Source organism: Cetorhinus maximus, chromosome 7 (genome assembly GCF_964194155.1).
Source record: "Cetorhinus maximus chromosome 7, sCetMax3.hap1.1, whole genome shotgun sequence".
Classification (NCBI taxonomy): Eukaryota; Metazoa; Chordata; class Chondrichthyes; order Lamniformes; family Cetorhinidae; genus Cetorhinus; species Cetorhinus maximus.
The window spans coordinates 51,102,928-51,120,139 of NC_135885.1; the positions used below are offsets into that span (position 1 = coordinate 51,102,928).

Sequence of the window (17,212 nt, forward strand, 5' to 3'; positions counted from 1 at the left end):
AGATAGGTTACTTTAAAATAAAAGTTAAATTTCAGGAACTGTCATCTTTTACCTTATGCGTGACAACAGTCGTAAACAAATGTTTCCTCTAAGATGCATGACTGCACAGCAGCCTGAGAGTTCCCTCACACACTGCGCACAAGTTGGCCCCTTTAAGTTACCGTGAAACGTGTGGCTAAACAGAAAAATTTAAAGGAGCCAGACACTCGAACAAATAGTTTGTGAACTAATTAGAGTTCATTGGTCATAAATCACCCAGACAAACAAATATACCATAACTTCGAATGTGCTCTGAAATGAACTCGGGGTGGATTTATGAATATAACACACAGATGTGAATTTATCTGAAAAAACAATGGAAATGATGTCATACATACTTTCAAGATACTCGTGAGGTACATGTAAGATGGCAATGATATTTTGTTCAAAACAAAAACAGAATTACCTGGAAAAACTCAGCAGGTCTGGCAGCATCGGCGGAGAAGAGAAGAGTTGACATTTCGAGTCCTCATGACCCTTCAGCAGAACTCAATGCAGACAACTAGTTATATATTACTGACTTTTATAACATTTCAATTGCATTCTGAAGTTTGGTTAAATACTTCAAAATGAGCTGCTACAATTGATTGGTCATTTTATATTTTTTCCTCTACTGTACTAAAAATGTCAAGATTCTTTTTTGAAATTGATTTAGGTTTGTTTAAATTTTATTTTCACTGCTGTGGGGGCTTTGTGCTTGTCTTGGCTGTTTAAACTTCACCCTACAGGACAGTTTTTCTGCATGAGCCAATCTCCATGGTTCAAGTTTATCAAAAGTCACTTCAGTTTCTTCACTCCCTGCAAGACCAGAAATATTTATTTGTGTGGAACGCTGGTCAATTGCGTAATATTTGTAGGAAAATAATGTGTTCCTTTCAGAACTTACTGTCCACATATTTTCAGTTTGTTTGATTAGCTAATCATGAGTATAATTGCAATTGGATGAAAATAATATTTATTTTGGATGCAAATGTACAACAATGTTGACAAAAGTCATATTCACTTTTGCCTTCTGTGGTATTATGGGGGGATCTTTAACTCTTTTTTTAAAAAAAAAATGAGTAAATTTTGTAAAAAAAAGAGTAGGTTTGGGTCGAGTGCGAAGTTAGCATTAAAAATCTGAAATTTGACTCCAAGCTATCTCCAACTCGCCTACTTCCATTTTTAATGGAGACTGGACAGGGGGTGAGTAACCAACACATTCACAGGAGGCAAGTTGGCAATTTAAATATTATAATGAAGCTGGCAACCTCTACTGATCCACAACTTTAAATTTAACTCTGGCTGGCTGGGTTTCCAGACCTCAGGAAACCTGGAAGCTAAAGGAAGGCGAGGACTATTAAATGTAGGAGGTAAGTGCTTTTCCACTTATCTACTGGATTCCACACAGCTACTTTGCCAAACCCCATAATTGGACACCATACCCCCGACCTCCCCCACACGGCCTTTGACCTCACCCCTGACCATCCGATCTCCATTCCCACCCTGGCCTCCAATCCCTCCATCCTTCCTCTCCATTCTCTGGCTGTAGCCTGGTGCCATAAGTCTACCCAACTGGCAACCCAATCTGGCGGACTGCAGCAGGGAAATGGAGAAAATAACCATTAATCAGGTCCAGCCATTAAATCCTGCAGGGCCTGAGGAAACCCATTCTTTTGGGTTGCCCAATCTCGAACCAACCTCTTCCCCATCTCGGAGTAAAAATCTAGCCCTACGTATTTGAGAATAGAAAATGCTAGCTTGAGCAAAATCATAATTTATTACAAATTGATTATAGATTTCACAAGCCCCCTTCATTTTTGAATCCTTAATTGAAGTTTAAAAGCACTGGAGTTAGGAACTAAAAACAGGTTTACTCTATGACTTGTAACCCAGCACTAGAATGATCTCCTGTTGTTGTTGTTGGGTTTCACATATCTAGCAAATTAAACCCCTTCCCGGCCCTCTCCCATCACACCAATCTCACTCCTCTTACCTGGTTCTGTTGTCTTCAGGCACCTCTGACTCTCTCTTGTTTTGTTTCTCTCTCCTCCTCCACTCCCTTGAATCTTCTTGCTTCCCTCTCTCATCTTCTGCCTCTCTCTCTCTGTTATCTCCTTTACACTTTGGGAGGGAAGTGGTGGGTATATGGTATAATATGACAGAAAAATAAACCAGCAATGGTTAATGGCTGCATTGGGTGAGGGGGTTAGGGAGAAAATGGGTTGAATTTTACTGGGACCAATTGAAGGTCCAGAGCCCACACTTGCTGGCAAAAGGACTGGCTCAGCAAATTTTCCGGAGATGGCCTCTTAATTGGCTGCCTGTAGACCCGCCGTCCAATTAAGGATGGTGAGCAAGTGGCTGCGACCTCGCCAGTCAAGTCCAGGATCAAGAGGGCCTTCAGCATGGAGGGACCTTGGACAAATATGTATAATTAAAAATTCTGGATGGTTGAGGGCAGAAGACTCTGCCGATTGGATGGGACAAACCCTCCAGAGGGATTATTGGAGTTACAGGGGATGCCTTACCTGCCCGACTGTGGGGCATGAAGCTCCAAGCTCCAGTGGCCTACCAAGCTTCCACAGGGAGGCAGCCTCCAAGAAGCTGGTAGCCTCCTCATGTAGTGGGGATACTACCCCACCTCTGGCAAAATGCCAGTGGCCCCAGTTACTAGCCCCCATAGGGTCTCTATTTATGCCCACCTCTGTGGAATAGGCAGTTGATTTGCAGCTTCCTGTCAGTCCCAACATGGCTCCCTAATAGTTTATTGGCTCACCAACTCTGTTTGCACCATATGGGGATGGAGTGGGGGGGTGGGGGGTGGGGGGGGGGGGGGGGGGGCCGATGGGGGGTAAATTTTAGGTCAATATGTCCCTCTACGGTTCCCTTCCATAATTGTGTTCTCTCCATCCTCTCTCACTCATCACATCCCTTACTCTTTCACTCTCTAATTCCTCTTTCCTTTCACCTCTCCCTTTTGTCCTGCCTTCCTTCCTTCCTTGCTCCTTTGTCACTAAGCCTCAACCTTCTATCCATTCCCTTCAATATCCATGCTCTCTCGCTTGGGTGGATGGTCAGAGATCCCCTTACCTTCAAGCTGTTTGGTTATTCTCCGCCTCTCCCCTACCTGTCTCCCTCAGAGGTTTTGTTTGTTTTCATAAATTCGACTTGTGTTTTTTTTTAGGAAGTCAAATTAGAATAAAGAAAGGAGCTGTCTACCTTTCTATTTGTGTTGTTTTCCTCTCTGTCTCATAGGTGTTAAATGTCTCTCAGGTGCAAGCAATTAACACTGAACATTTCTGTCAACAAACCACAGATGTGAAACTTCTCTCTTGCCTCTTGCCTTGCATTTCTTGTGTTTCATCAGTGAAGTGTAAGAAGTTCCAAAGAAATTCCTGGCATTATTTTCTTTCTCAATCATCCTGAGCAGGATTTTGCAGATGGCTGGGTAGAAAATCCTGCCACCTGAGGTGTTAATTGGATGGAGACAGGATTTCCTCCTCTCACTCGGGTGGAAGCCCGCCTCAGAGAGCTGCTAGCCAATCAGATTGGCCAGCAACTCTGTAGCCCCAGCAACGCCACGGGAGCAGTGGCCAGGACTGGGAATACAAGCAATCCCCAGATTCTAAGTCCCAGAGTTCAGGACCAGGTGAGTGCGGGGGGAGGTTGGTGTGGGGTCTCCCGGGCAGGCGGGGAAGTGAGGCCAATGGGGGTAGAGAGCAGGGCTTGGGGATATTGATGGAGAGGCAGGAGGTGTGGGGCAAGAGGGAGCGCCTGTAGGGGAGATCTTGAGGGTGGTTTCTAATGTGGAAAAGGGGTGCCTTAGGGGAGGTGCACCCCCTTCACGCCCGAACAGGGTGACCTGCTGAGTTTCCATCCCCTGCCTCTGAACTCCTCTGGCCAGGCTCAAAATTGAGGCTGCAGGGCAGAAAGCGGTCCTTAAACTAAAAAAAACTGCCAGATCTTCCAAGGGCCCTGACCTGAAACCAAATTCTGCCTCTCTTTCCACAGATGCTACCAAACCCTTCCAGCAATTTCTGCCTTTGGTTAAGTGTCCTAGGCCTTGCCTGCTCCATGTAAAATTGCAGCTAGGTCAGGGGCATTTGCGAAGATGGCAAGAAAGCCACCCAGGGACTTTTCCAGTCTTTTACAGTCTTTGGTGGGGGGACTGTAAAATTCTGCCTCTGTGACAGTGCAACACATTAGTGCTGGGAGCCAGTGCACGGCACATTTCCATAATGGAAACTTCCCAAATGCTATTGTCATATTTTGGGATTTCTTTGTTTTTTTGGAACATTTTTCCACAGGGCATTGGAAAATTTGAGTTATATTTAAAAGCTAGCGTTAGATGCTGCAAACAAGAACTTCGAAGCAATTTCGAAGAAGTTCGAGCAATTTCTTTTTGATCAGATATTCAAAAATGGAAACACTGAAAAATGTGTTGCAGTATATTAAACACTATTTTCTTCTCTTGAAACCGCTACCCCAATCCCCATAGCTGTGTAATGATTCCATATCACTGCAAATAGCTAGATAAAAATACATTTCTGTGGCCACCTGTTATTAACTGTGTCAAGTGATCCATACAGTTTGGCAATAGTCCTATTTATTAGCAATGGAATAGAAAACACTTTACTGCTTAGCCTTTTAATATACGGTGCAATAAAATGAATTACATCACTGCATAACTAACGAAGTATTCTTTTAAAATTTGCTTCCTTTTACAACTTGATCAGAAAACCGACAATTAACTCGGTGAAAACTTGGATTAATAGATGTTCTATAAAGATAATGCTTGATTTTTATAAACATGTAAGTTTAAGTTAACAGGAATCAACATTTAGTTCCGATAACTCAGTGCAATGTTTAGCAGTGGGATTCAGTGAGAGTGAAGAGGGTTGTTGGTTCTTGTCCAGTAGGAGTCCAAATATTTACCTTACTGTTGAAATATTTCTAATTCAATGGCAGCTAAATTCCTTTAGGTTTGACACTTTAACCATTATAGAAAGATAGGGTAATTGATCTTAATCTTTCATATTAATAATTACTGCTTCAATTTGCAATCATGTTGACTAATACTCTTGCATTTTGTCTAATGTGCAATGTTTAGGATCTTTGAAGTTCCCTTGTTAACCAAGTTAATAGCTGTTCAGGGTCAAGAGGTTCAAGAGGTTTCGCAGAGTACTCATTTCTGCAACTTTGGTTTAGTTTCACTTGGCTGCTTTGAATATGAATTCTTGAGTTGACCTATTGCATGTAAAACAAATCTACCTCATGCTGACAGATAAGTTAAAAACCTGCTTCCCTGCCCAGGGCGTTTGTCCTGTTTACTTGTAATTATTCCTGTTCTAATAAGTATTCAGTCACAAATATAATATCTTAAATATATAGATTAACAATAAAAGGACGCACTTCTCATAAGCTTCCTCAACTGGAAAAGAAGAATGAATACCATAAAAAGTAATGCCTGCCAGGACTATTTCTGTGCGCATGGATATTGTTACATTTTTTGATAGGATTTTCATCTGTAATATCACCAGTCTGAATACCAATTTGCTGTGATATATCATACTCTGTATTCTGTACAATACATACAGAGACAACAGTACATTACTGGGAATTATACGGCAAAGGGCTCCCCACTAAGCTAAAAAAAAATGATTTTTTTGAGGGGAATTTTCTATTTGTCAAAGTTAGAAATGTTGATATTGAGAAATGGAAAACTTTACATTTTGGACAAACAGGCATCAATTTTAATGTTCCAACCCATTAGGCAGTTAAACAAGAACCGATTGGTAATGATCGGATCATGACTATTTTCCTTTTAACCTGCCGCTTTCACTATCCTTGTAGATAAAAAGTTCCAGGTCATTGCTGCTCACTGGATAAAATAGTTCTTCTCCTCTCTGTATCTCTTGCCCAAACCTTAAAATCTGTGTCTGCTACTCCTTATACCATCAGCTAATGGGAACAGCTTTATTTTGTCTTATCTAAATTGGCATAATCTTGTACACCTCCAGCAGATCTCCAATCAACCTCCCTTGATCCAATGAGAAGAATCCCAGCTTCTCCAACTTAACCTTGAATCTAAAATCCCCCATCCTTGGAACCATTCTGGTTCATCTCCTCCGCACCCTCTCAAGTGTCCTTACGTCCTTCTTAAAGTGTGAGGTCCAGAACTGCGCACAATACTTTCGTTGAGGCCTAACATGTGCTTTTGTATTCAATGTACCCATTTATGAAGTCCAAGATCTCAAAAGCTTTACTAACTACTCTCTCAACACATTTTGCCATCTTTGGAGGAAACCTTAATTTAATCAGCTAAATGGGTTTGAATTAGCTGCCTGCTTCACACCTTGCTCGATTTTACTTTCCATTAATGGAGAGTAAAATTAGGTGAGGTGTGAAACAGGCAGAAACTTGACCACTCCCAGTTCCCGTTTGGCTGGTTAGGTTAAAATCTATCCCTTTTATATATAAATATCCATACTTGGGACACATGTCTCATTGTAAACTCATGATAAATAATTGTGACTCTCAAGATAGGGCTTTTCAATGTTAAAGATATCACGATGTGTGACACACAGCAACTGCTGTGTTATACTGACAGTAAATTATACTGAAATCAAGCATGTTGGGAACTAAATTCTCTCAAATTGTTCAAAATATTTATTGAAATTTTTTTCAGCCACCATTTTTTTTTCAGTAACTGCAATTTTAACATCCAACACAAACATTTAAACAATTTTCAAAAGATACATATTTCAAAATAAGCTGATTAAATGAAGTAACTAAATTGATTTTTGAGTTTTCTAATGTCTTCATTAAAATTTTTATTTGAAGGCCTTTGCCTTTTCCAAAAGCCTGTTTCTTTGATTTGACATTTTTGCTTTGGGCTGTGACTCTGCCAAGTGAATTTGAGTTGTGTAGTCTGAGCATGTGCAGTCTGTTTATTTTTTTTGCAGGAGGAATCTGTACCATTCAGTCAGCTATACTAATGCAAAAGTTTTCATTTAGCTGCTAGTGTTTCATACTTTGTAGGTTTTCTCCAAATAGTTTTGAAAAACAAAATAACAAACTTCATGAGGAGTTCTTAACACACACAACCTCTGTTTTTTGTCTAAGATAAAATTGACATCTATTGTACATTTTGTCTTGAGCTCTGTAAACTTCAGAAAGTGAATTAAGCTGCATTACATGTTCATGTTAATTCAATTTCCAAGATAGAACACCACTTGAATTTTGAAGCCTATTAATTCTCCACCTTTGTTTTGTTGATAATTAGAGAATTAATTGACAATTCCTTAAACCTGAGACAGTAAACTAGATAGAAAGAAAGGTGGCTTGACAGAATCTTTCTTCATTCCAATTTGAATTATTTTTGTTTAAGAAACAAGTATGTTATATATTGAAAGGACACCAAGGGAATAGATTGAAGCTGAGGGGAGATCTTTGACCTGTTGTGAGGGGGCTTGATGGAGGGTTAAGGATGAGTTGTGTGACAGTGGAGAAGAGTGGCGGTGAAGTTAGTGTTTGAGTGGCTAGTTCAAGGTAGAAGAGGTAAATGTAATGATGGGTTAATAAGGTGACAAGGTTGTGGGAACGTGAAGGAATAGTGGATGCAGTGAACAATTAGATGGGAGGAAGTAGAAGTGACTGAGTGAGAGGTGGGAAGGAAGCCATTGAGGGCTACATTTTTCCTGGACCACCTCTACAATTGCAATGTTCAATCATTGGTGACTCTTTAATTGCCGCCCTTCTCTTATTTTCCAAATTGTTAGGGAATAGTTTAAGTAAGTTATATGTGTATTTGTGTGTGTTAGGAATAATATATCTTTTTTAAGTTTAAGCTCAATTTATATTTTGTTCTATTTGTGGGTTAAAAGGTGAAACCTGGCTTCTAGTCTCATTTTTGAGTGGAGACAGCGGGGGCTGAATTTTGCTGTCGGTGAGCAGGGGCGGGGCCCACTCGCTGACGCGTAAAATGACGCGGGGATGACATCGGGCAGAACCCATTTAAATTTTCAGGAAGGCGGGGGCACAGCAAAATCAGCAGCCAATTGAGACCATTGACAGGATCATTAAAACAATTAAAAGACCTGCCCATCCGACCTTAAGGTTGGCCGGCAGGCCAGGAGCCCCAGCGGCAAATAGAAAAAACATGAAACCTCATCCACCGGCGGGATGAGGTTTCATGTAGGGAATGTAGGGATTTTAAAAGTTTAATAAAGTTTTAGTGAAATTTATGAACATGTCCCATCTCATGTGACATTGTCACATGAGGGGGACATGTTAAGGTTTTTTTTTATTTTTAATGTTTTCACAACTGTCAGCGATCTCCCTGAGGCAGCACTTAGCCTCAGGGAGATGTGCGCTCTTTTGTGCGCATGCATGAAAGAGCACACTCTCGCACTTGGGGAATCTCCCCCCCCCCCCCCCCCCCCCCCCCCCCCTGCACAGGAAACGCATAGCGCTTCCCGCCAGGCGCCACACTGGGCGGGCCTTAATTGGCCCGCTTCTCCGGTGGGGATCGGCTCCCCGCCCACCGGAGATTGGGTCGGGCCCACCCATCCGGTAGGCAGAAATTCTGCCCCAGGTCTAAGACTCTGTTTATATACCTGCATTTCTAATGTGTTTTCTGACCCTTAAGTGGAAGTCTGTGTTATCAAGAGGGTTAGCGGTTTAGGAAAGTTAAAGCAAAGTAGTGAAAAACTGTGCTGTTGCCTAGCAACAGGAGTCCAGAGGGGTAGGACACACACACACACACACACACACACACACACAAAAGCAGTTGTAGTTAAGTTTGAGTCCCAAACCAACACTGGTGTTGAAGCCAGGATTCCAGAGAGGCTGAACAGCAGAGGAACGGATAGCAAGTCCCAAACTAAATTTGAAGCCAGCTGCCAAGAGAGACTGCAGGGAGAAGGAAACTGCAGGGGCAGGTTCCAGAAACTAAAGAAGAAAGTCCCAAAAACCGGTGACCGAAACAGGAGAAAGTCCCAGGAAGGACATGAATCTGGAAAAGATCCTGTTCTGTGGAAGTGAAAGTAAGGAGCAGAGAGGAAGGCCCCAAGCTCCAAGCTTAAAGAGAAGAAAGCTGCAGGATGCAGGTTAAAAGCAATATAGGCTTGGGAGAAGCTGGAGGATCCAAGGGGACAGCTAAAGGTGTGTAACTCTTTACTATGGGCATGTGAAGTGGTGGTGTTCTGTTGGCATGTTTGAGTTAGTGAGAAAGAATGCGTGGAAGGAAGATTGAATGCACGTGATGATCCAGGAGAGCCTGAAACCTTGGAGGTGGACCCTTGCGGAAGGCATCTGAGAGAATGCATTTATTTGGGAGAAGATTCCAAAGTGAGTTCTTGGAGATTGGAGATTAGAAACCCTCGTGTGAAAGGTGAAGTTCAGTGAGACTGGTTGGCTCACAGTGGACAAGCGTCTGGTGGTGGGCGAGGGGATGGGCGGAGGTTGAGGAGAGATCCATAGTATCTGTCACTTGGCTTCAGAGTGTGATGTGCCTGACCGCAGTTCATCTATTGGTTTATGTGGACTGTGTATTTATTGGGAGCATTAGAGTATAAGGAGGCCTTTGTAATTTGTGTTATACTTGCAAATCTGTATATATCTGTAAAGGTATAGTTGTGGGTGAAGGAGCATTGTATAGTTCATCTTTTTTTGTTTAATAAATGTTTTATTCTTTTGTTAAAAGTTCATCAGCTGACTCCTATGACCCTGGTCAGTCGCCACTGTCCACGTATCTAAACAAAAAAATTTAGGATCTATCAAGCCACATTCCACCCTGGGATATGGGGCTTGTACAGTAGTAACATCAGCTGGGATCATAACAAAATATGCTATGGTGATGTAATAGTTGTGTTACTGGATTTGTGACCCTGAATGTACAGGATGTGAATTCAAAGTCTATCTTGGCCACATAACAGACTTGTGAGAAAGGTTATAGTTCATGGAATAAAAGGGGCAGTAGCAATGTGGATACGAAATTGGCTGAGGAATAGGAAACAGAGAGTAATGGTTAGTGGGCATTTTCGGACTGGAAGAAGGTTTGTCGTGGAGTTCCCCGGGGTCGGTATTGGGACCCTTGCTTTTCTTGATATATATTAATGATCTAGATCTTGGTGTGCAGGGACAATTTCAAAGTTTGCGGATGACACAAAACTTGGGAGAACTGTAAACTGTGAGGAGGACGGTGTAGAACTTTGAAAGGACATTGGCACATTGGTGGAGCAGGCAGATTGGTGGCAGATGAAGTTCAATGTGGAGAAGTGTGAGGTGATACACTTTGGTACAAAGAACATGGAGAGACAGTATAAAATAAAGGATGCTATTCTAAAGGGTCTGCAGGAGCAGAGAGACCTGGGTGTATGTGTACATAAGTCACTAGAGGTGGCAGGACAGATAGAGAGAGCTGTTTCTAAAACATACAGTATTCTAGGCTTCATTAATAGGGGCATAGAGTACAAGAGCAGGGAGGTTATAATGAACTTATATAAGTCTCTGGTTAGACCTCTGTTGGAGTATTGTGTGCAGTTCTGGGCGCCACACTATAGGAAGGATGTGAGCACGTTGGAGAGAGCGCAGAAGAGGTTTACAAGAATGGTTCCAGGGATCAAACACTTCAGTTATGAGGAAAGATTCGAGAAGTTGGGATTGTTTTCCTTGGAGAGGAGAAGGCTAAGGAGACTTGATAGAAGTTTTCAAAATCATGAGGGGTCTGGACAGAGTAGATAGGGATGAACTGTTCCCGCTCAAAAACGGATCGAGAACCAGAGGGCACAGTTTTAAAGTGTTTTGCAAAAGAAGCAAATACAAGGTGAGAAAAAACTTTTTCACACAGCGAATAGTTAGGGTTTGGAATGCACTACCTGGAAGTGTGATTGAGGCATTCAAGGGGGCATTGGATGATTATTTAAATAGAAACAACATGTAGGGTTATGGGGAAAAGGCAGGAGATTGGCACGAAGCTAAAATTCTCAGAGAGCTAGTGCAGACACGATGGGCTGAATGGCCTCCTTCTACACCCTAACAATTCTGTGATTGGCAGTTGAGAATTTTTTTTTAAACCCTTAATTAAAAAGCTGATGTCAGTAAAAGTGACTGTTGAGTTCTTAGATTCTCATTAAAACCTGTCTAGTTCACTAACGTTTTTGCCTATTCTGGCCTAACTGTAACTCCAGTCCCATGCCATCATGTCATCTCTTCACTATCCTCTGAAGTGGCCTAGAAAACCACCACTAAGTTGTATCAGATTGCTTTGGATGGGCAATAAATGCTGGTCTTCTGAAAAAACACCTACAGGCTGAGAATGAATAATAGAGTGAAAAAAAGACAAAGGAAGCAGGAAAGTACAGAAAGAGAAATGATAAGAGCTATAGAGTGGGAAGCAGGGATGAGACCGCACAGAAGAGACAAAAGGAAATGCCACGAAGACGTCAGAGGTTATAGTGTGACCATACTTTCGGATTTATGATGGACAATGTTGTAGGAGATCAATTAGTGAGTAACAGGAGCAAAGAAAATGTGTAAAAGAGTTTATTCATTTATGGGTTGTGAACATCAATGGCTCAGCCAGCATTTAGTTCTTATCATTGTTGAGTGAGTGAGTGAACAGGTATTATTGGTATAGTTCAAGTTTTTGCACACTTTTCATGCATGAATCTTGATCTTTGCTACCAAATGTATAGATGCGATTTTAAAATATTACTTGTGCCCCCAAATCCTACTTTTCATGCTAGAGCACAGCTTAATAGGCATTGACACATCTCCAATATCTTGTCTAAGTACAGTACCAAGTTTTTACTTAGGAGTCTGAACAGTAAATGTTGGTGGACTATCCAACTTCAGGTGGCATCGCAGAAGAGTCTTGCTGAAAAAAGATATGTCTAAGCTTTTCGTCTTGCAGTCATCAGGACACTCAATAATACCAATTAAGGGGGTAAACAACAATTTATACTGTATGTGAAGAATTCTGATTGCTTGGCAAGTGGCGCTGCCATGAAGAATGCACCATTGATGGTGACTGACAGTCAACTGCCAAGCATTGTTTGAAATTTAAACCAGGCAGTTTGACCCTGATTGGTCAAGATATTGCCCTGAGGAATGAGTCAGTGAATGGCTTTCACTTTTTTTTTTTAGCTGAAATGTGCAATGTGTGTACATGTTCTTTCTGTCTGCAAAGAACACGGCCCTGTCTGTTAATATATGTAGCTTCCAGTACACGCAAATGCGCCACATTATGAGCCCAACTGACAATCTTAAATTGATTGCCAGCATAATTCTTAGCACACTGAGGATTATTTAGCAAATGTTGTCCAATCGCAGAATCACATCTAATATTGGACATTGTGTTTTGAGTTTTGCAAGCATGGACTAGTTGGATACGGTCTGAACCCTGCCCGTTGCGAACAGTGACTGGGACCTACTGTTTGATACGATCCGCCAGTCTTTGGGACGTACGGCCTACATACCTAGCATCACATTGGCACTGAAATTCATATACCACATTACTCATTTGTGTGATAGGTAGAATGTCTTTTTGGCTTGACAGCAGCATTCTGCTAGTGGTGAATATCACTCGTGTTGATACTGCATAGTTCAGCATAAAACAGCCAGCTTCACCTGTTGCTCAAATTTTTGAGATACCTTGCCCTTCCAGGGTGATCTGAGGTAAACTGGGCACTTTTCAGGGCTATGAGTGACAGCCTTAGGCTCGAAGTTTGTGTATGATATACAGCGAGAAATGATCTGATCAGGGCAGCCATTATCCCACAGGATGCCTTTGATGCGCCATATTTCAGCATCGAACTTCCATGGTGAGCAAATGGCTCGGGCCCTATTTACAAGATTGCCAATAATCTTATACCGTGTGGAACTATAAGAATCCCAACGCATATATTGACCAGTGAAGGTAGGCTTCCAGTAGACCATGGTGGAGAACCCCCTGACAGATTTCTCAACTAGTACGTCACGGAAGGGGAGTTCATTTGACTGCTCCATTTCATGGGTGAATTTGAGCGCAGGATGGAGCCCATTAAGGCATGTAAGGAAATTGTTACATGCAGCTACGGATTTAAATATGCAAACATATCATCCACAAATCGGAAATATGCGAAGGGAAGGAGTTTAGGTGTCATTCCATCAAAGACACATTTCTCATGAAACCCAACAAAGATGTTTGTGAGAGCTGGGCTTAGAGGGGATCCCATGGCAACACCATCTATTTGGGCATACATGGTGTCATTAAAGCTGAACTCAACTGCGTGAGCTGTCGAGTTCATAAGTTCAATGAATATTGCTTCACGCAGTGGTGACGGGTCTCAATCGCTATGATATAGTGCTGCAGCGCAAATATCTATGGCATCCTTAAGTGGAACATTGGCGAATAGACTAGCAATGTCAAATGAGCACATGGATACAGCATTGCTATTGGTATGCAAGTCCTGTATGACCTTTGTAAATGTAAAGGAGTCCTTCACTCTATATGTTTCAGCTAAACAAAATTAAGTGACAGCCATTTGCTGACTCATTCCTCGGGACAATGCCATGATCCATCCATGTCAAGCTGCCTGGTTTAAATTTCAAACAATGGTTGGCAGTCACCATCAGTGATGCATTCTCCATGGCAATGCCACTTGCCAACCAATCAATGCACTCTTCACACACACAGTATAAATTGTTGTTTTTCCTCCTTTATATTGGTATTCTTGCAAGTGTCCTGATGAATGCAAGATAAAAAGCTTAGATATGTCTCTTTTTTTTCAGCAATGCTCAGACTCTTCAGCTAGTACAGAACTTCTGCTCACCATCTCTTGGCCCTGCTGTTTTGCAGGGGTCACATGATTGTAATATGTAATATACACCAACCCTGAATGATTTTCTTGCTAGGACCCTCCTGTACCAACCCCATTGAGAAAACCTAAGAATTGACTAATCATTGAACCTGGGACCGTCCTGGTTTAAATGGTTCAATACCATTGTGCATTTACTCATTGATCCATGGACAGTCCTTGTATCACCAGGGACATGTTAACAGCAAAGAAACAGCATCTTTCTCCACCACAGCCCTCCCACGCCCACCCCTCTCAGTTGAATTATTGTTGACTGAGAAGGTAGCACTGAGCCGCTGTCTTGTAGCGCTGCAGTCCTTGTGGCAATGGGGATCCCACAATGGTGTTAGGTGTAAAATGCCATGATATTGATCCAACAGTGATGAAGGAAAGGTTGTCTGCATCTCAAATTAAGATGGTTCATGACCTGGAAAGGAGCTTGCAGGTCATGGTATTCCCATAACATTGCTGCTCTTGTTTTTCTTGGCAGTAGAGGTCAGTGTGAAGTGAAATGCTGTTGAACGAGGCTTGGAGAGTCAATGCAGTACATCCAGTAACTGGTACATAAGGAATCAGTGTGCCAGTGATGAAAGGGTAGATATTAAGCTTATTATGAGGTTGCCTCTCCGAAGTGGTTTACCAGGTTAACTGTGACTGCAGGCTTGCAGCAGAACATTGTGCAAAATCTACTATGGACTGATGAAGGCTTGCAGTGTAACTGGGGTATAGGTTGCAATGGTACTGCTGCTTAAAGGGTGAGATGTCACTGTAGTGAGAAGTATTTGGACAAGCTTTATGCTTGGAGAAACAGAAACAAACTCCTGCTGTGGTTGCTGTGCTTAAATTCAGCAACTTCTATTTTTAGTTATTTTAGCGCTTCAACATGTGCTTAGAATTAATCATTTACTGAGTTAACAAATGGGTTCAGTTTATTGAAATTTGATTTTTCAATGATTTGACCTTCAATTTATTTTCATTTTGCTTTGTTTTGCAGAGAAACCTGCCTGTCTCCTGTCAGCCCAGAGCTCTGTCCTCTCGTTCAGTCAATTATAAGACCGTACAGAACATTTCTTATGGAAGGACACGCCCAGCTCAAGACTGGTCTCCAAACCCAAGACCGACATCTCTTCCTGTTCAATGATGTTTTAGTCATTGCGAAATCAAAGTAAGAAAAGAGCAGAAGAGTAATACGGACTTGAAACATTAACTGTTTCTGTCTCCAAAGATGCTGCCAGACCTGCTGAGTTTTTCCAGCATTTTCTGTTTTTATTTCTGATTTCCAGTATCCGCAGTATTTGCTTTTTACTGTTCTTTTGAACTTGGTTTTATTGAGGCCGCAAGTTTAGGGGCCATCTTGCAAAGAGTACGAGAGCAGAGGAGGTTAATAAAGTAATATTGGTCCCTAATTCCTAGTAAGGAAAAGTAGTTAGTATAGCACTAGAACATTCAAATGAGGAAGACCCCAGCTTCAAAGCAACTGACCGCAACTAGGGCAACAGTTGGGGACCACAATTGGCGTCAGGCTAAGGAGAGGAAAAGTAAACCAAGCTTCCTGCTCCAGGTTTATATCATTTGAACCCAAATGGCAAATGCAAATATGTTGACTTTGGGTGGGCACAAGTCAGCGATGATGGATGAATAGACTCATCACCTGGGTTCGTGCACTGAAAATGATAACTTGGGTGAGATACCATGGAGCTGCTTCCCTGTGAGCTGTCCCCTTCATAAGCTGCTTCGTTCAAAACTGTGCTAAGTGGAGGCCAAGTTTGGATTTTGAAAGGCTATTTAAGAGGAAGTGAAGGAATTCCAGAGTTTTGTGGTCCTGGGAAAAACAACTTGAAGTGGAGACTGTGTGAAGTGCTAATAAACTAATTAAAGTGGTTGCCAAAGTTTTTTTTAAAAATCCATTACAATTTTGCGGTTTGTTGAAACAGAAAAAGGGAATAAACATCTGATTTGGAACCCATTAATGGTAACCTAAACTGTCTGAAAAGTCAGTGAAAAGCAATCTGCAAATTTCTGCAGGATAAAATCAACATTTGCTGCTCTTAGATAAAGAGAAAGATAAACATGTAAATTAGCTAATGCAGACCAGAGACGCCTGTGCAAGATATTGCTTGCATGCATCTTTAGATACTTAAATCCCTCTATGGAAATATGTATTTTTCAAAAATGTGGTAAAAGTACTTGGTGAGAAACTGAATTAAATTCCAACTATTACGAGTTGGAAGTGCATTGCCCACCATATTGGTAAAGACCAAAAATTCAGAGTACTGTTCCCATGCCTGAAACAAATGTAGGGCCTGTTGCATATGTAAATCAGGGACCTAATACCTGTCTGAGACTCCCATGAGTCAGGGTTATATCCAAGCTCAATAACGCCCTACATATCTGATCTGTTGCCCTCTCTTTAATCTGAGAGTTGCTGTGATATCAGGAGAAACCCATTGTGCATTCACTCTTCACCAGCTTGTTAGTCTGCAGCTCAATGCAAATAAAGCCCAAGGCCCAATATCAGCGGCGCCTGGAGCCTCACCATTCAGGCACAGGGATCATTCCTCTGCTCCTCCTCCCACCCAAACATGGGTGGATTTGTTAATAATATAAATATTCTAAAGCTATGTTAGTTAGATAAGTTAGCTGTAACATTGGATGGAATTTAATGCCCTATCCTGTGGAGGGTTTGGTGGCTTGTGGGGGGGGGGGGGGTGCAATTAATCAGGCGGAAGGGTGGTGGCTGGGAACCCTGCCATCTTCCCGCCTCTATCCCATGGCCTTCCCAACCGTTGCCAATTAAGGCCCTTAAGTGGGCAATTAATGCACACTTAAAGGCCTCATCCTGCTGCCACTGGTATTAACTCAGTGGCAGGCAACCGGGGGGGGTTTGCCCTGCAGGGAGCACTACAAGCAATCCCGCGTAGGATTACTTGCGGGATCCTAGGGGTTGGGGGGGGGTGGGAGTTGTCCCTCATTCAAAGACACTCCGTGCCTGATCGAGGGACCCAGCATCTGGAATGAAGGCCCACTGAGACCACCCCCTTGCCCTTGCTACCAAGCCCTCTCCCACATTCATTCACCTGTGGCCTGGGAACTAGTGACAATGCTAGGCCTCAGGTGAGTGCTGTACCGGCAGCAACAACTGCCTCCCCAGTGGTTCTGCCATTCAAAAGAGCTGTTGGCTTGAAATTGGTTGGCAGCTCTTGGCGGGTGGGACTTCCACCCCGGTGGTCCTTGATCCTGGGCAAGGCCCACCACTGTCCAGTTAAGTGCCTGAGTGGCAGTTAATTCAGTGGGCCCTTTCTAAAAGAGCAGGGCTGCTGCAGGCTCTCCAGTCAGGGGGCAAGACCCCT

At 42.4% G+C, this 17,212-nt stretch overlaps 1 protein-coding gene across 2 annotated transcripts in view; it reads left to right on the top strand.

The window, feature by feature from the left end:
* The window catches only part of arhgap20 (Rho GTPase activating protein 20), a 119,423-nt gene that overhangs the window by 24,160 nt on the left and 78,051 nt on the right, over positions 1-17,212 (top strand). Inside the window, exon 3 of one of the 2 annotated variants that reach the window (XM_078545478.1) lies at positions 14,857-15,027. The exons of the other annotated variant lie outside the window; for it this stretch is intronic. Within the exon in view, the coding sequence (XP_078401604.1) occupies positions 14,857-15,027 (171 nt within the window). The remainder of the gene's footprint in view (positions 1-14,856; positions 15,028-17,212) is intronic. 2 annotated transcript variants of the gene reach the window in all.